Genomic DNA, 26,021 nt, shown 5'->3' on the forward strand with positions numbered 1-26,021 from the left:
GTAGGATTTCTCTTCTCAAGTTAGATGCTAACTAAAGAGTTGCTAAGTCTAAGGCATTTATAGACCACCTGTCTCCAAATAAGAATAGGCACAATTATTTGATTAGCCCTAATAGTGTTACATACACTTGAGTGCCTAATGATGACCTGTTTCTCCATCAGCTCCGCCTGCTCTGCTGCCATTGGCCTGCTCCGTCACATTCTCTTCTAAAGGAGACCCTGAGCTCAGTCTCACTTAATGACGTGGCCAGTCCTAGTTAGCAGTCTTCTTTGCAGTCAGGAAAAAAGTTGGCCCAGAGTGCTTAAGGACATATAAAAACCCAGCTAGATTCTCTAACTTCAAGTTCAAGAGCGTGTCTGACTTCAGGCAGAGCTAATTCCATGACTCAAGGGTATCAGTTTCTCCCTCTCCATCCTGTTTTTTTGTGTTGGCTCCATTCTTAGGCAAGTTTTTATTTCGTGGAGGCAAATTGACTGCCTAATCCACAAGGAATCCTTCAAAGTCAAGTACGGTGGAAAAAGAGAGTATCTTTTATCCTCAAAATTGGGCTTGACTACATCAGACTAAAGTTTGATGTAAGACCAGCAATAGTAATGGGGACTGTGTATGTATTGTGACTTATGCTTGGTACAGTATTCCACCTTTGACCAGAAGAGCTTTGGCATCCAGGGAAGTTTGGGGAACTGTTTATTGGAGGCGGACTAAATGAATGCTGATTAGCCAGGACGTCAGCAAACTCCCACCACACCTGAACTGGCAGAAAGGAACTTAGGGATGCTATTTTTCATGCCAAGAAAAGTTCCTATCATTCTTAGAAAACGAGTGTTCTTAGAGAAATGTTTTAAGGCCTGGTGACTTCAGGTCAGGGATCCCTCTTTCTAGTAATTCTATGTGTGGACCACTGGGAGTACCTGAGATGCTGAGGCCATCAGGGGCTCATGGCAGAGCACAGCAGGATTCTTTTCTTTTTAATAAGTGAGGAGAAGTTCATGTTTGCCATTCAGTGCCATTTCAGTCAGAAGATGGTTCAACACCTCTCTCCAGGGGCAGGATGTCAGCTGTCTACAGAGAGGTTAAGCTCACATCCAGGTGGCAGTAGCCACCTTTTCTGTTAAGGAAAGAGTAGTGATAATTTCAGAGGAGTTTCCAAAGCGAGAAGAATTACCAGGGAAAAGGAACATTACTTAACGATAACGGGATCAGGTCTCCACAAAGATATAATACTCCGTTACGTGGATATACCCAACAACTAAGTGGAACAAAAGCTAAAAAGTTGAAAAGAGAAATAGATGAATCTACTATCATAGTTGGCAAATTCAACATCCATTTCAGAAATGGACAGACTCAGTAGGCAGAAAATCAGTGAGCAGAGTTGAACTCAACACCACTACCTGGATAAATGGGTATCCATAGGCTACTTTATCCAGCAGCACAGAATGTACATTCTTCTCAGCCCACGTGGAACAGTCACCAAGATAGATAGACCCTATTATAGGCCCTGAAGCTCATCTTAAACAATTTTTAAAAATACACAGAAATTACATAATTTCTGCTATCAGCAACAATGAAATTAAATTGGAAATCAGTAACAGGGAGATAATTGAAAAATGACAAAATATGTGGAAATGAAGCAACACTTATAACTAAACATCTGAGTAAAAGAAATCTCAAGAATTTTTAAAAAATTGAGTAAGTAAAAATGAAAGCACAATTTAACAAATTTTGTGTGATACAACAAGAGCAGTGCTCACGGAAAATTTAGACCATTAAAGGATATCTTAGAAAAGAAAAAAACTAAAATCAGTCATCTAAATTTCCTCCTTAGAAAATGGAAAAAAACGGGGACCTCCTTGGTGACGTAGGGGTTTAAAGCCTCAGTGCTAGCAAACTATTGCCAGCCACTGAGGCAGGAGTTCCATCCTCAGCAAGGGAGCTTGATGCTGCAGACCTCTCCTGTTTCTTCTGCTGCTCAACTCAGCAGTGTATTTCAGTTGATCCACCTATTCTGCTCCCCATTTCCTGGTGAATCCTCTCAACCTCCTGTCCTTCCCCCAGATGGCCCGCCCACACCTTTAGTGTTGTATGTATACATTTTTTTAAAAAAAAGAAAGAAAACTAGAGTAAAAGGCCAAATTAAGCAAGAAAAAAGAAACAAAACTTAAATTTAAAAAGTCAATGGAATTTAAAAAAGGAAATCAATAGAAAAAAAAAAGCAATGAAACCAAAAACTGTTTCTTTGAATTGATCAATAAAATCAATACACCTCTAGCCAGGATAAAAAGAAAACTAGAAAACATAAATGAATAATATTAGAAATGAGAGGACATCAACGCAGATCTCATGGTTATTCAAAAGTTAGTAAAAAAATACAATGAACAACCCTGAGCTCATAGGTTTGATAACCTAGATGACATGAATCAATTCCTTGAAAGACACACTTTGCCAGAACTCACCCAAGAAGAAACAGACATCTGCATAAGCCGGTATCATTAAAAAAAAAAAAAAAGGAATCCGTAATTAATAACCTCCCCAAACAGAAAGCTGGGGAACCCGATGGGCTCACTCCATAACTCTTAAGGGAGGAATTACAGCACTTTCCAATTAAGAAGCAGAGGAAATACTTCCTAACTCAGTATGTGAAGCCACTATTACCCTAATAGCAAAACCAGACAAACACATCATCAGAAAATATAACTACAGCCCAGCGTTTCTCGTGAACATAAATACAAAAAAAAACCAAAAAACAAACCCATAGCAAATGATTGAACAGATCAAATCCAACCATGTAAAAGAATTGTACAACATGACCAAGTGGGATTAACTCAGATAGGTAAGATTGGTTCAACTTGAATATCAATTAATGTAAAAATCACACCTACAGGCTTTAAAAATACCTAGATGGTTCACCCTTGAACAATGTGGAGTTACAGGTGACATGCAATCAAAACTTGCACACAATCAAAAACCTGCTTATATCTTTGACTCCCTCAAAGTTAACTAACTGTAGGTCTGCTGTTGACTGGAAGCCTTTAATACCAGCCTTTAATATAAACAGTTGATTAATACATATTTTGTCTTATTTGTGTCATATTCTGTATTTTAATAACATGTGCAATAATAATAAAATAAGTTAGAAAAGAATGTTATTAAGAAAATCATATGTGGTCATAATGAAGGTTTTCATCTTCATTGTGTTCATAGTGAGTAGGCTGAGGAGGGAATTTTAAAACTTGTATAAATGGACCCGTGCAGTTTAACCCTGTATTGTTCAAGCGTCAACTGTAGATAGCCTTCCTAGCAGCTTGGAGAGCCAGAGCAGATGGGAGAGGGATTGGGCTCCCAGACGCAAGGGCAGTCATTCTTCCACAGTTACCAAATGGAGGACCAGGCTCTCAACTTGGGTACCCAACCCCAGGAGGGAGGATATGCACCTGTCACCTTCCAGATCTTTCTCCCACTCTGGGACTGGAGCACTGCCTTTAGTCTGATTGTGGACGGGCCCACACTTGCTAGACACACTGCTGTTGTCTTGCCTCAGTATGTAAACAGGGCAATGGGGAGTTTTTTATAGGTGTCAGGGAAATCCCATATGCATGTAGGGGGTGCTTAGTGCAACTAGACCTCAGAGGAAGTAGCTCCTGAAACAGGGGATCCGATCCCCCTGGCTCTGGAGCTCCCTTCAGGGTTTCAGTTTCCAGCTCAGTCCTCTCGGTCCTCTTCTGCCTGTAACCCCATCTTGGCCTGCCTATGCGTCCAGTGTCTCTGCCGCCCTCTCTCCTGTTCCCTCAGCTTCAGCTAGGATGTCAAATCCACTTAGGCCCCGGCTACCTCATGACCCGCTGGCCACATCTGCTTCCAGGACTTCCTTCCTCCTCAGAGTTTACTCATGTCATTCCAGTTTTAAGGACTGAGAAAGGCCCGACTTCTCCTGTTGAGCCAGGCGGAATAGGTTAAGTATTGCCCAGAACTGGTGTCTGTTGCGCCCAGCCCCGGTGAGGCTACATTGGCCAGTCAGCAGAGGCCAATGATGTGGACTCATGCATGGTGGCGGCACCTCAGCCTTCTCTGGAAGGGTGTTTTTTGTTTTTTGTTTTTTTCCCCAGAGGAGAGTGGTGAGCAGAAGCCCAGTGAGCTTGTGAGGTATTGAGAGACCCTTCAGTCACCCAGCTACTCTCAGTCACAGGAAGTACTTTTCCCACTATCGTCTGACAGCATTAGGGTTATTCTCCAGAGGTGAGTGGTCTGGCAGTGCCCTAGTAACTGTTAACCTGCTGCAGAGAACAGTGTAGGACAGTCTATAAGGTAATTCCAGGAGATGCAAAGTCATTCTAGGAGCGCTAATTCCACCCAGCAGAGATTGGGGGATGAATGCCATTTTTAAAACTTTCATTCTGATGTTAATTACTCTGGTGCTCTTCTTCCAAATCCTTACTCTGAATTACTGATAAAACTTGAAGATAGTTTTTCTTTCTCATGTCAGGTGCAGACTGTCCACAAATTGCTTGTGTCTGCTGCACAATAAGTTTTCCTTAAGAGATGTGGCTTTAGGGTTTATGGAAAATGATCATGAAAAGCTTGAAAAATGGTACTTTTTCTCAACTTTGGCTGACAGTGAACTGGGGTATGGTTCAATGGTGAGGACCGTTACTGTGCAGAGCCATGCAGAGCTGTAACATGTTGCAGTGTTTGCGTGTCTGGTGCTGGGCAGCGCTGTGGCTCCTCCCAGGAGCTTCAAGGAAACACTGACCCAGAGTGCGGCGGCTTGCAAAGCACGCAGGCCTCAGCTCTCTCAGCTTAGGCTAGCACGGGTCCAGATTTTCTCTGGATCAGCACTTTCCTCCAGAGTTCACGGACCATACAGTGTTTTATGGTGGGCAGGCTTATTTACACACAAACATAATTGATTCCATATTCCTCTCAGACCTAGAAACAGTCCTCATGTTTTTTTTTTAATAATAAAATTATTTTGGTTTAGAAAATGGTTTCGATTTACATAGACGACTTGATGAATTACTCAGATCGTTCCACTAATAACAAGATAGAGGAGTGACATCTAAGAAAAACATCGAAAAGAATGTGTGTGTGGAGGGGGGAGGAAGAATTGCTTCGCTGAAATCAGTAAGATTCTAAATAATAATTATTAAGTGTAATACTAATTATGCTTGCATTCCTTAGGGACTGTTTTGTGGGAAGTTTAGCTATGCATCGACCAAGCAGCCCAGGCTCAAGGCCATTTGATGAGAAGTAGCTTATTAGAGGGTTCAACAGAGACAGAGTGAGGAGCAGAATAGGCAGATCAGTGAAGTACACTGCTGAGGGGAGCAGTAGGTGAGACAGGAGAGGTCTGCTGCGCCATGTGGGTCACCTCCGGGGCTTGGGATCGATCTAACAGTGAGGCAGCTGCTGCTAGCTTGCAATGCTGCACCTTAACCCCTTGCACCACAGGGAGGGCCATAAATTTCTTTTTTTTAAGACCTAAAACATGACTGGTTTTTTTTTTCCACTTCAGAGATTTGTAATTTTTGTTGTAAAGGGTCAAATACTAAATGTTAGCATAAAATAGACATAATACATAAGTGAAGAAATGTGTTTTATCTCAACAAGATTTTATTTGTGATCACTGGAGTCTGGATTTCATATCATTTTCGTGTGTCATGAAATCCTCTTCTTGTGAATTGTTTAGATCTCAGCCACTTGAGAATATAAAGGCCGTTCTTAGTTCTAGTGCTCCAGGCCCTGTCCCAAAAGACTGGGTCCTTTGCCTTCTAGGGAAAGAATTCACCAGAGAACGCTCGGGGTAGGTGAACCCGGCAAAGTTTCGTTAGCGACTCCTGCATGAGGGAACCAGAGCTGGCGAGGAGAATTTAGCCTGTCTCCTGAAAGGGCATCAGGAGGAGGTATTTAAAGGGCTGACCTTTAAAACATGGGGTGAAAAAAAAAACATGGGGTGAAGAGACTATCAGCGGCTCGTGCTCGGGCATCGTTGGGGCACATGCTGGTGGTTATTGCAGCTGCCCGTGTGTGCTGTCGGCCTTCTCCTTCCGGAACCCTGTGAGCTAGTGACTAGCCAGGGTCTAACCTTTGTCTAGGGTGGTCCCTCATGGCAGCGCGGTGGACGCAGTTGCGTGGACAGGGCTGTCCAGTCCATGACTTAGTCCATCCGTTCAGGGAGCACTTGGGCGCTCAACTAACGGTTTACTGGGCTGCCTCAGTAGGTCGGTACCATGCGGCCCATAGTTTGACAGCCGGTCTAGTGTCTCCCTTTCCTTTGTCATTGTGTCCTGTCTTTTGGGGGGACTATTTCAGCACTTTGCACGTGAGAGGAGCCCGCGGTCTGTGTTCGGGTGCTCATTCATTTCGCGCTCCTCTGCTATTCCAGCCTTCCCTCCACAGAGTAGAACCCTCTGCACTTTATAACTTGGATTATTCCAAGAACATAGTCTTGGGACGTCAATCTCATAGCCTCTGAAAAAGAAACTCTGGCTTTATTTTTGAAACAGAATTCTGATTGACTCTTGAAATAGTGGGATTAGAGAATGCTGACAAAGTCAGAAACTGGGCCTGAAGCCGATGAGCTTTTCCCCTACATTCCCCTGCAAGTTCTGGGGGTCACCTCATAATTTCTGTGCTGATAAGTAGGTATTAGAATGGCTTAGACTCTTCTGGTGCTTCTTGTCAGCCTTATTCTTAGAAGAGTCGGCAAAAGACATGCTTCCACTGAACGTAAACACATGGTTTTATTTAGCACAATATTTAGAGAATTTATGAAAGTTGCAAAAGCATCAGTTTTTCTAAAATGATGTGAACAGCGAAACAAAGACATGCACAGTATTTTAGTGAAATGTTTAACAGGAATCATTCTCACTAGGATGCTCTCCCCAAATCCGTAATAAATATAAAGCTTTTAAATATTTGTCCCATTTTGTAATTAGTCTAGGTTTAGCAGTGGCTCTTCCTGATCCAGGCGGAAGCATGCTTGACTGTTGCCAGGCAACAGCTAATCGCAGTATTAGCTGCCAGCAAGCTGTTGGCAGAAACTGTAAATTCTTTTGTCTTGTTAACAAAAAAATGAGTGTTAAAAGATACAGCAGTATATAAAGTCTACTCTGTTGTTCAAATGCATATAACTTAGGGGATAAGTCCTCTCCTGATGTAACCTGGAGGTGCTGCTAAGTGTATCTGGAATTCCGAGAACCCGTTCATTCTTGTGTCCGGGTCACGTGCGGTCCGCTCTGGGCACTGGCGTCGGCGATGGGACAACGTGGCGGTGATGCAACACTGGCATTGTTTCCTCAAGTTCTCTGAAAAAGAAGCCGGGATTTTGGTTCAAGCATGGGTGGTGAAGCCGATGCAACTTCAGGCATCAAGGACCCAAGTGAGGACTCTGGTTCATGAGCCCCACTCTGGTTCAGTGAGCTCGTGCTCACTGGTGTGTGTGAACCCCTCTGCCGCACCCCCTTCTGTCCTTGTGGCCCAGAGTGAGGAGTGAAGCCCCCAGCCCACAGGGTGCGTCCTGCACAGCACCCTGACCCCCTTCTCCTCCAGCTTAGCCGGGCTCCCTGCTAGTTCCTTGGGACAGAACCCCCTAAAGCTAATTCTCACATCATAAGCAAATGTGGTCTGAGCCATGCGTTGACCAGGTAAAATTAGGAGGAAGACCCACTGTGCATTTGGTAGGTCCTTTTTTTTTTTTTTGAAATGAAACTGCACTGGATCCCGGGACCCAGACCATGGTACCTGCTCTCTTTCCTGTTGGCCTTTTCTAGAAGACACAGCTGGTGGTGGCTGAGGGACACATTGTCCATCAGGCATATTTTTCTCCCTCTGCCCTCAGACCCAGGGTGGAAGGTCACTGAGTCGCACAGTCCATGGGGAAGAGTGGGGATGGGGACCCAGATTCCCTCTAGTCTGCAAGCCCCTACTCTGCTGTGCCCTCAGTTCTGGCCTGGCCTTCAGAAGAATCCAGAAAGGTCCAGTTGTCCAGTGATCCAGTAGAAGCCATCAAAGAGATGACCAAGATCCTGAATGTATCTCCTTGTTTCGTTAATCTCTGTGGCTCTTCGTCAATGTTTCTGACAGAATAGAAAAGTCCCACATGTCTAAGTCCTCTTGCACTGTTACTGATTTTCTCTGCTGCTGCTTTCCCCACCCATACCTCGAGCTGGGCTGGAAATCTCACATCCCAGGAAGCTTCTCCTCAGTCTTCCCCACAGCTGTGCTCAGTTTCCCCTGCAAGCTGGGGATTTTGGATTCCCCTGCCAACCTCGCTGTGTTCCGGCACCTCAGCTCAGCGAGATGTGTTGTCACCAGTGACTGCAAACCCCTTTCTGTCCCTGTTCAGTGGTTTCTTCTTCTTTTTTTTTTTTTTTACTACAAGCCGAATTCCTTCAGCGTCGTGTAAACATACTGGAGTATGTTAACAGCTGCCTCTCCTTTAAAGTTGAACCAGATCAGAATTAAAAGGGGAACTGCTTTCAGGTTCTGCTCAAGTTTGCAGGTGACAGCATCAAAGCTATTTTTAGTGGCGTGATCACCGGCAAGAAGCTGAAAACGGCTGCTTTCAAGTATAAACAGTGGAAAGAAAGGCAAAAGGCGCCGTTTGTGCAAGGCAGCGCTTGAGTCCATTTACAAGGGAGACAAAGGGGTGTGTAAATCTCTTCTTGGAAGTTATGCAGGCAGCTTGTGCCTGTTGGGAGCCCCATCACCTCTGCAGAGAAGAGTGATGTTAATTTAGCGCTTGGCCGCCTGGCCCCTTAACCCAGATGTACTGACAATGGTGAATTAGAGCATTTGTCCTTCTGGGTGTCCGTCCTGAAAGAAGGCGGTGTATAGACGCACGAAACATCCAGTAAACTTTTATTTCCTGTAGATCATGAAACCTGAGAGAGAACAGGAAATGAGAAGTGGCTTATGGAAACTCCCTGGTGTGGTGGGAAGTGCAGGTCCCTCACCAACCTGAGGCGCCTGGTGACCTCATCTTTCTGAATGAGGTGTCTCAGCCACCAGGTGAGGCTCATGGCGCCAGCTCCGTCTGCCTTATAAGCCTAGTGTCTTGGCAGGTGATTGCTGAGTTCCTGCTCCCTGCCAGCCACTGGCCTTGGCCACACCAGGATGGCTGCCGACCTCAGAGACCTGTGTCTGGCCACGTAAACACACAGGTTCCAGTCCAGTGTGACACTTGCTAACGGAATAGCAGTGCAGTGACTGGACTGCTCTGGGAGTGGAGGGAGGTGGGAAGAAGACAGGAGGAACATTTTCCAGAACACCTGAGAGTTGGCAAAAAGGACATGAACGGAAGGGGGCATTTCAGGCAGGGACAGCTGAGTGAGAGAGGAGAGGTTAGACAGGCATTTGGGGGCTGGGCAGGAGCGTGGGCGACTTTGCATTGTCAGAATGGAAAAGCATGAGCGAGGAATGGCAGGAAATGTAACTGGAAAAGTTGAACCAGCCCTTTGGAGCTAAGGAACTCTGAGTGACATAAGCCCCAGGGAGCGGTTTTGAATGCATGCCTGACAGGATTATACAAAAATTGGAGTCTCTCTCTCTCTCTCTCTCAACCCATGCACCTGCTCACCGGGAGCCGAGGCAGCTGATGCAGCTGTTTTAGCACGCCCAGAGATAAGCCTGTCCTAGGAAAGATGGCCCGGGACACTGTCCAGACACTGGCTGTCAGGGGCCGCTGAGTGAGAGGCGTTGGGGGGTCGAGGGAGGTGGCACAGAGGTTCGGGTGCAGGTACTGAGGGTGCCTGCTGGGAAGCCCTCTGTGAGCCTGAGTAATGCTGTATACCACGAGCCACTGGGGCTGATGACTGGGTCCTTCAGGGGTCCTTGGTCCTGGTAGCAGCAGTGAGGGTGAGTAGTGGGCATGCCCTGCGTGCCGTGGGTGGTCAGTGGTGTCACCGGTGAGTGTGTACCTGGCACGGAAGGTCAGTCTGCTTGTGGAAGCCAAGTTCCCCCATGGGTTCCAGGAAGTTCTGGCTTTCCTGAGTAAGCCTCAGGTTTCAGCCACAGGTGATGACTTTTAGGTGCCATAGACATGGGGAAGAGGTTGCCGAACAAAGCAAAACCAAAAGCTTCACACCCAGCTGTGCTTGGAAAGTCTCCTTGGTCGCCCAGGTTCACCCACATATGCCTATATCTTTAGCTATGGTCAAGAAGAAACATTACTTTGGGGGGGGGGTATTTTATTTTTTTATTTTAACATAGGGTTTATTTTTACATCATTTTGTGCCTTTTTCCATCTCAGTTGTAATCTCCGTGGGCTTCCCATCACCACATAACCCGTGTGCCATCACCATAGTCCAATGAACCCCTCCTCCCCCCATTTTTGATCCCATTCCCCACTCTACCCCTGCAAAATGTCTCTGGTCTCTGGTATATAGAGTAACATTACTTCTTTGAAACCACGCTATTGTTGTATATAATGCTGTTGGGGAAGATTAGCAGTACTATTTCCCTTTAAGGAGAAGAAAGTTTAGTCAGTCTTGTAGATGAACCACACGGGCACTTGGTGATCAAAGACAGTTACTTGGCCCCTTGCCCACACGCCGTCGGGAGAGGACCAGTGCACTTGAGCTTTCTGGGGCATTTCTTTGGTTTTCCCGAGCAGGATGCAGGACTCAGGAGCAGTTTGAGAACAGGAGAAAGTCACCAGCAGTGGTGACATGGTACCTGTGGGAGTGCAGTGGGTGAGGGTGGCAGGGCTTGTGGTGCAGTGGGCAGTGGGACGGCCCGGGTGTCCTCACCGTGTGCTAAACTCAGAACGAGGCACACAGAGGCGGGGTAATGAAAGGCTTACAAGAGGGATGTTAAGTGGGGAGCAGAGAGAGAGAGTAACGCTGTCTGAGCTGGGCCCCTGAGTGCATGCTGAAGGCAGGCAGAACCAAGCCCACTTAACTCTCTTACAGACCAAGCTTGGCTGCTTAACTCCACCCTTAGTTCCTAGCAGCCTTCCTTCAGGAAGTCAGGGGTCCATGGCATGATGGGGGTTGTAGTCTCAGTGCCTGAGATCTTTGGTGTGGGAGTGGAGTCCATAAAACATCAGTGGGAGGAGCGCAGAGGCCGTATCCCCCCAGTAGAATGGGAGGTGGTGGAAGGGATGTCTGAGGAGAAGGCCAACGCTTGTTCAGTTGGCAATACCGGGACAAAGACATAGTTCAGCTGCTGGTGCCCATCAGTATTTGTTCAGGTAGACTAAGAAATGACTTTTTGGAATTTTATACTTAAATTTCTATTGTACTTCTAAGTTAGCCATAAATAGATTGAATGAGCCACAGGAAATACTGTTTTCTATAAAAATAAAAGAACTTATACACTATTACATAGAACGTTAGCATGAGTATCTGGATTTGGTGTTCTGGGGATACCATCTGCACAGAGGCGTACGCTCAGTATCATCAGCCCTCCAAAATCAGCACCTGTGTCTTTCACCTTCATGGTGGAGTGTGGATGGGACTGAGTCTCAAAGGGGAGAAAAGAATAATCAAGGGAAATCATAGTTTTCCCACACATAGGTCATTTTCCTGTCTGTGGCTGATTTCCAGCATTGCAGGAAATGCCAGGAATCAGACTATCAAAAACTTGAATTCAGGTGTTTCCACCTTTTGATCTTGCCCTGCGTGGCATCTGGCCAGCCTTTAGGAAGTGTCTATCTACCTACCTGGTACCTAGCCACTTTTTTTTTTAAAGATTTTTTTTTCTTATTTATGCAACAGAACTGGGGTACAGGCCAGAGGTGCAGGGGCACCACCAGGGCTGGGGATTGAAATAGCACTTGAAGCAGCTGTGGTCAGCTTGCAGTGCTGCGCTCCAAGCCACCAGGGAGGGCCACCTAGCCACTTTTACATGCATTCAGTACATTCTCGCTGCTGTGCGACTGTCATCTGCGCTCATCTCCTAAACCTCTTTCATCCTGCAAAACTGAAACTGTCCCCATTGGACAGAGGCCATGGCTCGAGCAGCCCCCATTCTCCTTTCTGCTTCTGCAGATTTGACTACTCGTTACCTCATATACTTAGAATTGTACAGTGTTTGTCTTTCTGTGACTGACGTGTTTCACTGAGTCTGTCTTCATGGCGCACCTGCATATGTCAGCTGTGTTGTACATATTGAACACATATTCTTTATCCATTCGTCCCCTGGTGGACTCGGGTTACTTTACTTTTTGCCTAGCGTGAAGAATGCTACTGTGAACCTGGGTGCATATAAGTATCTCTTCAAGCTTATGCTTTCAGCCCTTTGGGGCATCTATCCAGAGTGGAACTTCTGGATCACATGGTAATTCTACATGTCATTGTTGAAGGAGCCACCATGATTACTTTTTCTCCATGAGTTTTACAAATACAGTTGTTCTCCTTTTCAGCTCCACTTCATCCTTTGAACCAGACTGGGTAAAATCTGGGCTGGTGGAACACTTTGAGTTCACACCAACCAATAGGCTGGTGACCTTCCACAGTGCACCCACATTGGGAGCTGTCTCCCATCTCTCCTAGTCACCATGTTTCCATGGCCCCGGGCAAATGTCGGGGCAAGACCCAGGCAGCTTCAGAGATGAAGCTAGAACCAAAGTGCCCAGACTTGGAGCTCTTGGAACAGATGCTCAGCTTTCCTCAACTCCTCGTTTTAATTGTGATTAGTAGGTTCATTTGCATCTAAAAGGAGCAGTTTTCTTATCAGCACCATTGAGTTGGGAACCAGTGTGCTCCATTTATATAGAGTGGCCCATTTGAACAGGGCCCATTAAGCAGTAAAAGTAAATGTGGGTGTTTTACAAATGCAAATATATCATGCAAATAATGTACTTTATGCTGAATGATGCCTTGGTTTTCATATGTAAAATTAGAAACTGTGCAGCACAAAGATAATGATAAACACCTTTGCATCTGTTCCTAAGATGTATCATGAGCTGTGTGCATCTAAAATTGCAGCAGAGGCTTCAAGCAGAAGTTCTTCAGTATACCCAAACATGCATTCCATATTATCAAAAATATACATGTACTTATCTAGTTATTTATATTCCTAAGTAATCAAGAAATCGCAGAAAAGTAATCCAAATTACCTAGCTTACTACTTACCATCAATGATGAGATTCATAATTTCATTTCCATTTTTAAAGATTTTTAAGTTTTCATCTTAAAGTGCTAGTGGAAGAAATGTCTATAGGCTAGTTCCTTTGTAAGAGACTTAATTATGTCATCAAGAGTTATTTGTTTATTTAGAAATTCTTAGTGTTTTGAATAATTTTGTTGATAATATGTAGGTAGTATTTCTGGTATTTTACAAAATCACTTTGTAGAATAATGCCAAGCGTCTTCTAAATGCAATGTTCTTGACCAAGCTCTAGAGACAAGTTACTTACAGTCTCTGCCCACATAGGGTTTCTGCTTTCAGGAAAAAAAGACACACGCTTATGGAAAGTAAATTAAGGTACAAGAAAGACCATGAGATTTTCAGATCAAGGAATTCTGTAGAGTACTATCAATTCCCAAATTGAGCAAACAGTAATTACTGCTGGGGTCAAATTTGGCTGATCCATGATTGAGAACCCTTTCTGTCCCCACCTCTGGCTCATAATCTTTTCTGACCCCACCTCAGATTCTTGAAAACTGCCATAGTAGGTCTAGTTTCAGATTCATTTATCATTTATCATTCATTTACCGCAACTTCTTAGATTTGTCCTTGTGAGACCTTCCATCCTAAATGTTTCTGCTCTCAGCTTTATCATTTCCAGAGGCATTTTGGATATGGAGGCAAGATCTCAGGTTGGAATGCCCAGAAAAAACATCCCCAGGATCTGGGGTTTGGGGTGAACCTGTAGAAAGGAGAGGAATTTCCCCCTGTTGTGGCTGGTGGAACAATCACCTTGACATCAGACAGATGAGTAGGAGAAAAGAACACAGTTTATTATATACAAGTGAAGAACGTGTATGGATGTAGAGTCTAAAGTAAATGGGGCAAAAGGAAGTATTTATCTCCAGCTAAGGAATGGGGCAGGGGCCTGGAGCTTCAAGGAGAGAGGCCTCAAGGGGCAAGAGGGCAGCTCCTGATGAAGATCAGACGGATGTTCTGTCATTCGCTGGATTTCACTCATATAAAGGTTATTTCCTGTAAAAGTCTTAATTCTGGTTAGTTTCCTTGATTTTTCTTCTCCTGGGCAGTTAAAAGAGTAGCAAAAGCCTCTCTTTAGCCTTTGACCTAAGCTCAAAATAATCTACTTGCCTAAGTATTAAGTTTTGAGATGGGCTGTGTGGACATCTTGGGAAGAGTCCTATCCTTCGACTTTGAAGGATGGCTTCATTTAAGTAAATGAAAAGAACACAGAACAGCATGTTTTGGGCAAAGGAAAACAAAATTTGAATGGACCCTAGAAATAAATGGAATGCGTTAAGTATTCTGGAAACCTGTGTCAGTAGCACTTTGAGAAGCAGAGGGACATGTTAGGAAAGAATACAAGGGATTCTGGAAGGCAGAGAAGGTATTTGACTTGTCTGCCTTATTAGCTGCAGTTTTCACACTTTTATAACCACCAAACACTTCAGATGAAAACTTAGTGGAAAATCAATTAGATATATGAAAAGTGACATTGGGGCAGGACCTCATGTAGACATCCATACCCAGACGCCCACCGCTGGCAGCATTGCAGGCGCCTCCTGGGAATTTGTTGTGGGACCAGTTTGCAAACTATGGGGTGGGCGACTCATAAAGATAATGTGCTTTGAGAAATTTGCTGAGGTATTAGGTAGAGTGGACTGGGTTGGTGTCTCTGGAGAGCCCCTAGAGATGGGGAAGACATATTAGGAAGTTGTGGGGACATTTGTATGTGAGCTCACCCAGTAGAGACACTAAGGAACAGTGGGTGGAAATGTATGACATCAGACTGGGGGGCGATGGGAGATAAGGGAGAGGAAGGGGTTACGGATTTTAATATTTTGATCTTAAGTACATTCCACATGATCACCAATGGCTAAGTAACTTTGTCTTCTTCGTGAGGAAAGCCTGCCACGGACACTGTCATGACTTATTTTTCCTCCTAAAATCATATAGGAATGTCATCTAAACCCCAGTATCTCAGAGTCTGACCTGACTGGGAAATAAGGTCATTGCAGATGTAGTTAGTAGAGATGAAGTGTGGTGGCCCTCTGAGCTTTATGCTGTAACACAGGGAAATCTGGACACAGATGAGCACACAAAGGAAGAATATAATGTAAACATGAAGACAAGCATGGCAGTGCATTTATAAGCCAAGGAATGTGGAAGGTTGACAGCATTCACAGGAACTGGGGGAGCTGCATGGAACAGATTCTAGCTCACAACCCATAGAAGGAACCTACCTTAATCTCTGGGTGCAAAGAAATCATCTTGTACAGGTTAGCAAAGGTTTTTTAAAAAAAAAAAAACATTTTTTAATATTTGTAATTTAATAGCATATGAATGGATAATTCACATGGTTGTAGCTACTAAAGAATAATGGGCTAGTGGACTGAGAATATGTGTCCTGTGTTTTGAGACCTGAAACTTCAAGGACAGGAAAGGGGGAGACTTCACAAGACAGACAAGGAAAGGGTGATCTCATCCTTACTCTAGGGAGTAGTTTCTTAGAGAGGACTGATGATTACTGATGAGCCTACAACTGGATGAGAGCCCCTGAACTACAGGGGGAACAATGATTGTGACTTCCACTAGGAAAAGGACAAAAGCTTTTAAGATGAAAGACTTAGGCAGAAGCTGGAGCTTCTCCGAGCCTTCAGGGGGCCCTCACTGCTCTCATCTCCAAACAATCTGAATTCTTTAAGTAATGATAACAGACCTTATAGCTTCTGGATTCTTGATTGGCTTGTGGTTCCCGTTACCAAGATTGACCTATTCTGGGTCTATGGAGAAAGCCTGTTTGACTGTATTGGGGAGACTGACCACATACCTCTCAGCCTTCTGCCAAGAAAACCACAAGAGAAGAAATTTCTGTTGTTGAAGTCACTGGCTTGTGGCACTTGGTTATGGCAGCCGAGGAACTAATGGACACGAAAAAATCTAGGCCAGTGTGGAAAGTGAAAAAGCCAGACTGTGAGAGTCCACAGGGTTCAGGAGGAACCCTGGCAGGAGGAGGAAATGCTGGCAACAGGCAGTTTCCCGAGAGCCAAGACTGCCATTGGGAGTTTTGTAGGGTGTGTGTCTCTACATGTATCATCTCGTTTCCTTCTCACCTGCCAGGAGCTTTGCCGCCAGTTAGCAGGCAGGGAGCAGAGGCTTGGGCAGACTGAAAGACTTGCAACCTGTGCTTTGCACAAATTCCCTGGCCTCAGTGCCTCTCCCTGGTCCCTCTCCCCACCACAACTTGGAGAGGGCCAGGTAATCTCTGCAAGCTCCTTGAATGCCAGCACACCTGAGTTTTGTTTTATTATTTGGAAGGGCATTGAAGTATTGATGCTGAACTTTCAGTTAGCTCATTAGAGTGTTTTTCAAATTGTAAAGGGTACTTTGTGAACTTAAGACTTTTTCACACACATTTTCTCTTCTGACTCCTCTGATGACTGCATTCCAGCCTTCAGCGATTGGCACCTCTCACAAGGGGGGTGGGGGGGTGTTTCTATGTTAGTGTGTGACATAGGTCCTGTTTGTTTCTGTTACTTCCTAGTGACCAATCCACTGTTAGAATTAACACAATTGAATTCCAGATATGTTGTCAGGGATTCCCCCTTTGTCACGACTGATTTGGTTCTTCCATTCCTGGGAGCACAGTCCAATGGCCGGTGTCACACATCCAAAGAGATCGCCTTCACACCCTGTTTCCTGTGCTAAGAATACAACAGGAGTCTGTTAAGTTGCTTAAAGAGCAGCAGGCAAGCTCTGGCTCTGAGCACTGTCAGGATTGTCTGTTCTCCTACCTCCCTTTCCTTTCCCCTAGTCAGCTTGGACTTTCTGCTTTTTAGCATGCCATGGACCATTCTGCCCAAAATGGTACCCATGGGGCCAGTCAGAGACACTGCACATATGTTGGTCCTTCGCTGCCCTAACCCCTTATGTTGTGATTCACTTCTTCTGGAGTCCCTGCTGTATTCCTCTCTCCCTCACTTTATTCTCCCTCCCTCTTTACTTCCTTTCTCCTTCCCTCCCCCCCTCCTTACCCTCCTTTTACATTAAATATTTTAATGGTGGTACAAAATTACATTCTCTTTGTGATGCAACCAGTATCCAGAACTCTTTGCACCTTGCCAAGCTGCAGTGTTCCCCCCTCACCAACATTAATCACAACTGCCTCTACCCCACCAACTCACATACTAACTCCTATCTCTCTGACTTTGACTTCTATGGTAACTCGTGCAGGGAAATCACGGTGTTTAGTTTTCCTGTCTGACTTATTTCACTTAGCATAATATCCTCAAGGTTCATACCCTGTTCTCTCAGAAATGTCAGCTCACATTTGGCCACTGGATTGTTATAAAAAAAAAAAAAGTGCTTTTCTTAACTTGCTTTTCTTTAGACTTTCAGAAAGTCCATGCTGCAGGGTAGTTTTGGGTCTTGCCAGAACCTCCCAGGGTCTGGGTCATAATCCAAACTTTCTCACTGTGATGCCAGTTCATAGTATAGAGAGAACAGGCAACAGAGCACATCTTACCAAGAGCCACCTTAGCGTTCCATGCCCTGTTTACTCCCAGCATGCCCTGGGAACTCAGAAGATGACAGTGGGAGAGCGAGACCAGAGCATGGCTAAGGACCAAGATTAGCATGCTTCAGGCCCTCTGTGCTCACTCACCTGCTGGGCTGCCAGCTCAGCTCTGGTCTTTGAGGGCAGCTAGATCTGTGTTCCCAAACTATCAGTTTTCAAGCTGCCTTTCTGGCGGATAAGACCCACAGGTACTGTTGGCTGGCTTCCTTTGTCACAAAGAGCATCGGGTTCACCAAGCTGAAGGTCTTGGAATTTTGAATGTCACTGAGGTGGGTTTCTCCTGGTATCTCAGTTGTGTTGTTTCTGCTGACGGGAGCCCATTTTTCTGTCTTACTCACCTTGTTAGCTTGGTTGCTTTTTCTAGCCTGGAATTCCGCCTGGGAGAGAATCTTAGTGAATTACTATCCACAGCCTTTATCTGTGGAGAAGTGTGTCTGCAAGTTCACTGCCGGAAATGTGGAAGATGAGAATTGAAATTGGGCTGTTGGTGTGTATGTGTCTCTGTGGCCCCTGGGGCTGGTGCTAGAAGCCCTGGCTGGGCCTTGGGCTAATTGCTAACTTGCCATGGGCTGCCTTGAATCAGCTCTTCACCTCTGAGGGGGCCTCCATCTTTTCACCCATAGGATGTGGACAGTGCTTCTACTCCACCCAGCCCACGGCGGAGGGGGGGTGGCGTGCATGGAAGGTGTGCTCTGTAAGTGGTAGATTGCTCCCCCTGCATCTAGCTGTGTGAGCATCACTTTAAGGTGATTAAAATCCACCTTGTTAGGTTTACGTGGGCCTTAGTGGCCACTTCTCGTGGCAGTGACCACTTATAAGTCACTGACATTTAAATGGTGTCAAGTCCCTATTCCCCTTCCAACACCATCCTACCTCTCCCTCTTGATTGGCACATCATTGAGTGGTTTCCAGGGTGGTCTCAGTCCTCTGCAAAGGTCTGCATCACTGCTTCTCCAGATGCCCGGGTTAATAGACACTTTTACTTTCATTGAGCTTTAAAGGCCACTAAGCCAGAGCTATCTCCAGGTGGAAGAATAGTGAGTTTGATGTCATAACCCTTGACCTTTCTATAGGCATTTCTTATCTTTTTAGAAGGAATCATAAACGTTTGGGGCTGGATATATTCCTAGAGGTCATAAAATTGGATTTTTAATGTCCCCCTCCATGGTCTCAGCAAACAGTTCTCATAGGCAATTAGCAAAGTCCCTGAATATTCAAAGATATAGAAGATGCCATTTTGAGGGGCCATCCAAAATAAGACTGGAGAATATGGGGCTCATGCGCTCAGCAGTTTTGTAATGAGTGTGACAGGAACCATCTTGCCTCGGGCTAGAAAGAGACCCCAGGCGAATCCATCGTTCACAACTGGGGCCAGGACAGGGATGTTGGCTGGGCCCATCCAGCTCTCTCCACTATAGAGTGTGGCACACGTGACCACTCTGCCGAACGGCCAGAACAGTGGTCAGTGACTTAGGTGCATTAAATGGATGCGATAGAAACCACTAAGTAGGTTTCTGACACATGGAGAATTTTTCTTATCTAAACCACTGGATTTACCCAACCTCAGTTCCCCACGTTTACTCCATCCCTGGCATCTACTCAGTTTTCACCCAAATCAAGGTCAGGATAAAAAGGAGATTTGGATGGAAGTAAGCTGGATATTCAGGCTCCTGCAGTAATACTCAATTATCGAATCCTCTAGAAGCACCAACTCCTCTATAATAAAGTCCTCAGTTTTTAAACATCTTTAGAAATCAGGTGATTGGGTCCTGGCAACAGCCAGCTCGCCTACTTCCTATAAAATAAGATGGTACAAGCCCAGCAGCTGGCTGGGGGTGCTCAAAGATAATCTTAAGCATTTTAATACACATTACTCTTCATGCAGCCTTGAGCCGCGAAGCCCCCAAAACGTAATCGGATAGGAATCGCGTGGAGGAGACACGCGCTTGCTGCCAGCTCCCCGACAGCCCAGCCAGACCTCGTGACCTCTGGGCCGCCCCGGCCACTCGCCACAGCTGCCGGCGCCGAGAGGCTCTGTTCACGTGTACGCTGCGCCTGGCACCAGGGAGGCCCAAACTTCAAATGCGTTATGCAGATCAACTTTTAATTTTTTCACAAAAAAAAATTAAACAAATGGAGAGGTTTATTTACATCAACACTTATAATTTCAAACACAGCGACAATACTTGGAGGTTAATTTGTGTTTCGCTGCTGTGACTCTCTTCTTCCTCCCTCTGCTCTCAGGTCCCATCTTGTCCCACGGCCCTGCGCTGTTGTGCTGTCTGAACTCTGGTGATGAACTTTGGACAGCAGGATATGTCGCCAGTGTTACCCTTTGTTGACAGCGTTTCTGCCTGTGTTTAGTAGAGGACCTGCTGACTGGCGGGGCCATCATCTCACCCTTTTGACTTCTCAGTTTGCCTGTCTGTGCACGCTCACCTTTTGAACTTCAAATACATATTTTTTAAGATTTATTTTCATTTATTTATGTATATAAATAAAAAAAATACATGGGGTATAAACTACCCAGAGGTGTGGGGGTGAGAGGAGTCACCAGAGACAGAGTGTAGAGCAGAATGGGCAGATGGACTGAAACCCACTGCTGAGGGGAGCAGCAAGAGAAACAGGGGAGGTCTGCTGTGCCCTGTGGGTCACCTCCCTGGCTAGGGATTGAATCCATGCCACAGAGGCTGGCGATAGCTTGATAGCACTGTGACTGCACCACCAGGGAGGCCCAAACTTCAAATGCGTTATGCAGATCAACTTTTAATTTTTTCACTGTTGAAACCGATTGCCGTGTGCTGCTTTAGCAAGAGTATACCATCTCTTGATCTGGTTGTAGTAATGTTTCTGAGTAAGTGCTTTCTAACATTTCTCTAAACCAATTGCTGACTTAGAATAACCTACTTTCCATCCTAAGGATGTCTTACCAAGACGGGCTGAGTTATAAAGTTTGTCACTTGGTGTCTTAAAACAGTGAAAATGCTTGTCTATAAATGCAGTGTGTCTTTGTGATATATTGATCTTGCTCATCTTCTTACCGCTCCTGTTACTAGGCTGCAGGTGGATATGTCTGCAAAATGTTTTATAGTGAATGGGATGCAACATTTGAAGTACAAAAATTGAAAACAGGATAGAAAATGAGGCTGCGGAGGGAAGTTGAAGGGAGGGATGTGTATATCAAGGGCCCAATATTAAGGAAAAAGAGTCAAGTTCACCTCTAACATTCAGGTGGCACCCAGAGGTATCAGAAAATCCACTTGATCTCAGGAACATGTATAGGAATTCTTCCTCCCATAAATTCATAAAATGAGGAGTAAGTTGGCAGCTGTTTTTAAGTCCTCTTCTATGGTGCTGAACCATGTGGATTTGCTGTTTTGTTTATGTACAAATGATTGCAGTGCCTGGCGGAGGGTGCCGGCCAGCCCGGAACCAAAGCCCCACACAGACAGGTTACACTGTGCAATAGGAACCCATCGATCAGAGAGCAATCCTAATGGTTTTTTAAGATGCATTTTCAGAGGGTGTAAATAATGCATCATTGGGAAAGTGTTTTGAGGCCACTTGGACCCTCAGCGAAGAGGTTGCTCTGAGTTCTGGAGCGTGGGTGGACATGACGTGCTGTTAATGCTGCTTCTCTTTCTTTCAGCACTTCAGGTCCACCCGTCTGGCCCGGCAGCACCTTCTTCAAGAGAAATGGAGCCCTTCTACAAGGTAGGTCTCCAGCAGCATCCCTTCTTGGTGCTTGGGATTGATCGGGAAAGTTCTGTCCTGTCTAGGAGAGGGCACTCTTTGGAGAAGTGTGACTCTTATGGGTCGGGTCTGTTTGTCCATTTCTTTTGATTTCTTTTTACTTAGTTCTCCTGGTTGCTACGACTTGCTAGTCAAAAGCCAGGCTGCTGCTTTGGGCTGTCATCAGTGGTCATGTCGCCGAAGTGTTTGGCTTGCTTTGGTGGAATTGGAATCGTGGGCCTGTAGGCGTGCAACGATGGCATAAAGGGCTGATAAAAGCACCCTTCTGTGTCTGCTAAGGCCTGAACTAACGAGGTTAGTTTTGGTGTGTTTGGGTGTCTGGCCTTTTGGGCACCGTAGACGACCACTGGTTCCTGGTTTCTCTTAATATCCATGTGTACCTGGGCATGGGACTGCTCCAGGTCTCAGTGTTCAGTCCCCTCCTTTGTCCATACAAGCACAACTGGCAAAGGAACACTTTCCTCTGCTGGTTCGCACCAGGGCCGATCCAAGACACTCAAGAATTCAAAATGTTTTTCGTCTCTGCTTTGCCGTTGAGTGTATTAATGACCAAAATTAAAGGTGAACAGATGGTTATTAAAAAGAGCTGTGAGATGCATTCTAAATGCTGTAAGAAATTACTTTGGCGTGATTGCCCTGTGGGGTACCTGCTCTGTAGATAAGATGAAAGGGGCTGGCTCCTGAGATTTCCGGTCCCGTCGGCCCAGAGCAGAGGGAAGTAACTGAGGCAAGAGCTTGACAACTCTACTGGGCTGCTGGCAAGAAGCTTTCCATGTCTTGGTTGGTTCAGAGCTGTGGAGCCTCTTTGCCTTGAAAGTATACCCTGAGGACCAGGCTCGTGGGGCAGAGCAGAATGTCAGTGTGTCTTTGTGTTTCTGGAGTGGTTCAAGCAGTGGTGACAATTGTGACCACATCCTGCAATTGCATGGTGTCTCTTGATTTGCATTGGAAATTGGGAGCTTACGAATTTCTTTGCATTTTTGCTTGATACAGGTACAATCTCAGCAGGCAAGTTTGGATTAATCCTAATTTTAATGACCATTATAGAGAGCCCAAATATTTAAGAAAAAAAGGAACTCCATCCACTCCCCAAAATTAACACATGATTTCCAAACAGTCTGTTTTGTTCTCCCTTCACATAGTCTTAAGTGGAAACTGATTACAATGAGCCTTTGGGTTTTTTTTTTTTTTTAAGTAAATTCAAAGGTACGTGCTCCTTTACTTCTTCATCTGTGATATTCATGTTTAGCTATATTTTCTGTTTTTCAGGAAAAGGATCCCCCTTCTTTTAGAGCATTTTCTTACTAGGTTTTTGTTCATTAAGTTTTACATTACTTAAGACTTATCTTACCCAGGATATTATTTGTGAGTTTTTTGGCATGAGGCGGGAAGCATGCAAGAAATACCGATTATGTTTCTGCCGTCGAATGACTTCATGATAAGTTGCTATCTCCTGAGTGGTTGACCACTTTTTCTCTTCCTGATAGGGTTAACATTTTTCCTGATTACCCTAGGCATTGAGAATTACAATTTCAGATGCTCATTGAATCTGTATGTAGCTCAATACTGCCAACTTATTTTTGGTACACTGGAAATCAGAAGAGTGTTGGTGAGAAGTTGGGCATGTGGGTGGAGACTTGTCAGCAGTCTTTTTCTGAGATGTTTCTTCACTTGCTGTATACGTACGTAGAGTCCATGAGACATTTTGTTGTGATAAGATTTTTCCAACTATGCATGTTGCTTCCTAATTGATATTTTTGTGTCCCTTGGGTGGGTGTTACTGGTGAATCATGAAGCACTCCAAGCAGAAGTTTTATGGGAAAGACTGGGTCTCTAAAGAAAGCAGCTCCCCTTTGCAAGTCGGGGAGACTATTGTCCACTTTCTTTATGTTTTACAGTTCCACAATGTGCACACTTCCCTTTATCCCATCACATGCTCTGTTTTGGGTGATCAAATCAGGCATTTTGTCAGGAAACAGGTTCCAGCCATGAGGGATGGCATTGAGGGCGAACAGGATGCCTGTCCCTAAAGAACTCACTCAGGTCTTAGAAGTGTATAGAAAGTGAAGCCTGGCCATGCATGGTGACACAGGCCTGGAGACCAGCCCACAAAAGCCCGTCCTGCTCGTGGCCCCCTGAGTGTAGGCCATGAGTTTAGAGACCACCCACTGAGTGTAGTGATGGACACCTGAAGAATGCAGGAGCAGCAGGATAAGCTGATTATTGTTTCCGGGAGAGAGACTTATTTTCATCTGGAAGGTGTCACATCTTGGGAGAACTGAGAATCAAGCAAAGCCTTGAAAAATAAATAGATGTGCGCATGCAGAAATGAAAGGAAGGAACACTGCAAGCAGAAGCAGTGGGGGCATGTAGGCTTGGGGGACAGGACCAGGAGCGCATGTGAAGGCACAGGACCTGGCAGTGCAGAAAACGAGCCCCTGGGGGCAGTTGGGGGTGCTTCAGGATAAGCCCGAGAAGAACGCTGTCATGCCCAAAAAAGAAGTGATAGAAATTGAAACCCCGCGAGGGGTCACATGACCTAGTGGTTACAGTGGGGCCTGTTCTGTGGTCCAGTAGCTGATTTGTAAGCCTTTGGACTCAAATGTCGTACAGTAATGAACCAATTGCTAGAATTAACTGGAAGTCCTTGAGGTCCGACTTGAGTGTGGCCTCTGTATTTCAGTTCCCAATGAATCACCTCTCACTTTTGAGGATAATGGGGTAAGGTTTGGTTTGGATTACATCAGGCACGGGTACTTAACATAATTGGTCATTTCATCAATTCACAGAATTCTAAATGCCATTTAGGCTGCTAAAGACCATTTCAGTCTGTTAGGAGTTCCAGGGACTAGAGAACACTTCAGTCCTGTACAGTGAAAACCTAGCAGAAAGCCAGAATGGGACAAACATTGTTTAAAAGGGACCCGGCAGGTGAGTGTGATGGCAGAGGTCCAGGCTGACAGGGTTCCCCAGTGGTCTGTCTGTGTCTCTATCATTACTGTGTTTGAAACACACTTAATTTTATTAGTTAATCACATCTCTTCTTAAGGCAAAGCATCTATACGCATCCCTTTACCAAACTTCTGTCCCCACCTGCCTGTCCCCACCCCAGCACACCCATTCCACTCACCCTGAAACTTAAAATTAGATGACTTTAAGTAGACGTCACCCTCAGGTGACTTAGCCTACTGCCTCAGTGATTCCTAATCGCTCCTGGTCCCAAATCTGACTTTCCTCTGGCCCCTCAGATTTCACTTACAGGGCATCCCTGTTCTTGTCAGTCTCACCAGGAGCAGCCACGCACCATCCTGTCTGCTCTTTGGCCTTCCCAGGCCTGTCGACTTAGCCTGGGGCACCTCTGACCACCTTTGCCCACTCTGCTCTGAGCTACCCTGCCTGCTTTTTCCATCTCCACCAGGCACTGGGTTAGGCTCCCGTTTACCAGAGAGGTCGGAGCTCGCCCCTCAGCCACTGACAACCCATTTTAGGGTGAGAGCACCCATCTTGGCCCTTTAAGGAAGGACTGATAGAAGTCACCTGACTGGCCTTCCTTGACCTCCATCCTGCTGCCTTCTCTCCATGGGGCCACTATCTGCTCACTGATTATTCTCAAATCTATGTCTGGAGTATGCTGCAGTGGACTTAAAATAAATTCATAACACACCCAGGCCCTCCCTGGTGGTTAGGGCGCAACGGGTTAGGACGCAGCACTGCAAGCAAGCCACAGCCGTTTCAATGCCAGTTCGATCCCCGGCCCCGGAGGTTATCCACATGGCACAGCAGACCTCTCCTGACCCACCCGCTGCTCCCCTCAGCAGTGTACTTTGTCGATCTGCCTGTTCTGCTCCCCACTGTCTCTGGTGAATCCTCTCACCACCCTCTGGCCTGTACCCCAGTTCCATACGCACAAATAAATAAATCTTTAAAAGTAGATAAATAAACCCATAACACACCCAATAGATTTTTATTTTCGTTCACTTCTCTCATCCTACCAGGCGTCCTAGCAAAGTGCAGAGAAACCCCGCAGGCCGCCTCCGTGAGGCGTGGAGCCTTGTGCACTGCTGGTGACCCTGAAGCTGATGCTGATCGTGGCTGCCTTGCTTTGGAGATAGTCCGTCCCGAGCTCTAGGTTGGCTGCTTGTATGCACGACATGCCCTTGGATGCTTCCTTGAAAGGGGTTTCGTTGAGTGTTGGCCAGAACGAGCAACAGGAAGGGGCCGCTGTGTGGAGAGTGTGTGCTCCCTGGGCTGGTGGGGGCTCTGGAGATCCCGTTTCCTCCTGCATCTGAGACGTGAGCTTCACAGTGCATCTGCTCCCCCATCCGCGTGAGTGTGCATGGGGGTGACGCACCCGGTGAGAGAAGCACACCTGCTTCGGGGTGGGGGCCCTTGTTGCCCCCTGAGCTGTCAGCAGTCTGGCCACCTGCCACCAGAACTGGGGGGACTGAATTGGGAAATGAGTGAATGAATCCAAGCGATTGCTCAGTGTTAGAAGTCTTTGGGGTCTTAATTTAGAAAGTTGGTGATGTTTTTATGATTCTCCGAGAGCTCCTGTCAGAACTTAGCTCTTCTTTATTTCAATTAGTCTCTGGTTGAATTGGTTCCA

The 26,021-nt window shown here is 45.7% G+C and overlaps 1 protein-coding gene across 3 annotated transcripts in view; it reads left to right on the forward strand.

Moving 5' to 3' along the window:
- Positions 1-26,021, forward strand: part of FOXN3 (forkhead box N3) — a 349,499-nt gene that overhangs the window by 223,001 nt on the left and 100,477 nt on the right. For all 3 annotated transcript variants that reach the window (XM_012724503.1, XM_012724504.1, XM_004681634.1), the window contains one exon: positions 21,312-21,376. In XM_012724503.1, the coding sequence (XP_012579957.1) occupies positions 21,312-21,376 (65 nt within the window). The remainder of the gene's footprint in view (positions 1-21,311; positions 21,377-26,021) is intronic.

This window comes from Condylura cristata, unplaced genomic scaffold (genome assembly GCF_000260355.1).
Source record: "Condylura cristata isolate star-nosed mole 26May11 unplaced genomic scaffold, ConCri1.0 scaffold00013, whole genome shotgun sequence".
Taxonomy (NCBI): domain Eukaryota; kingdom Metazoa; phylum Chordata; class Mammalia; order Eulipotyphla; family Talpidae; genus Condylura; species Condylura cristata.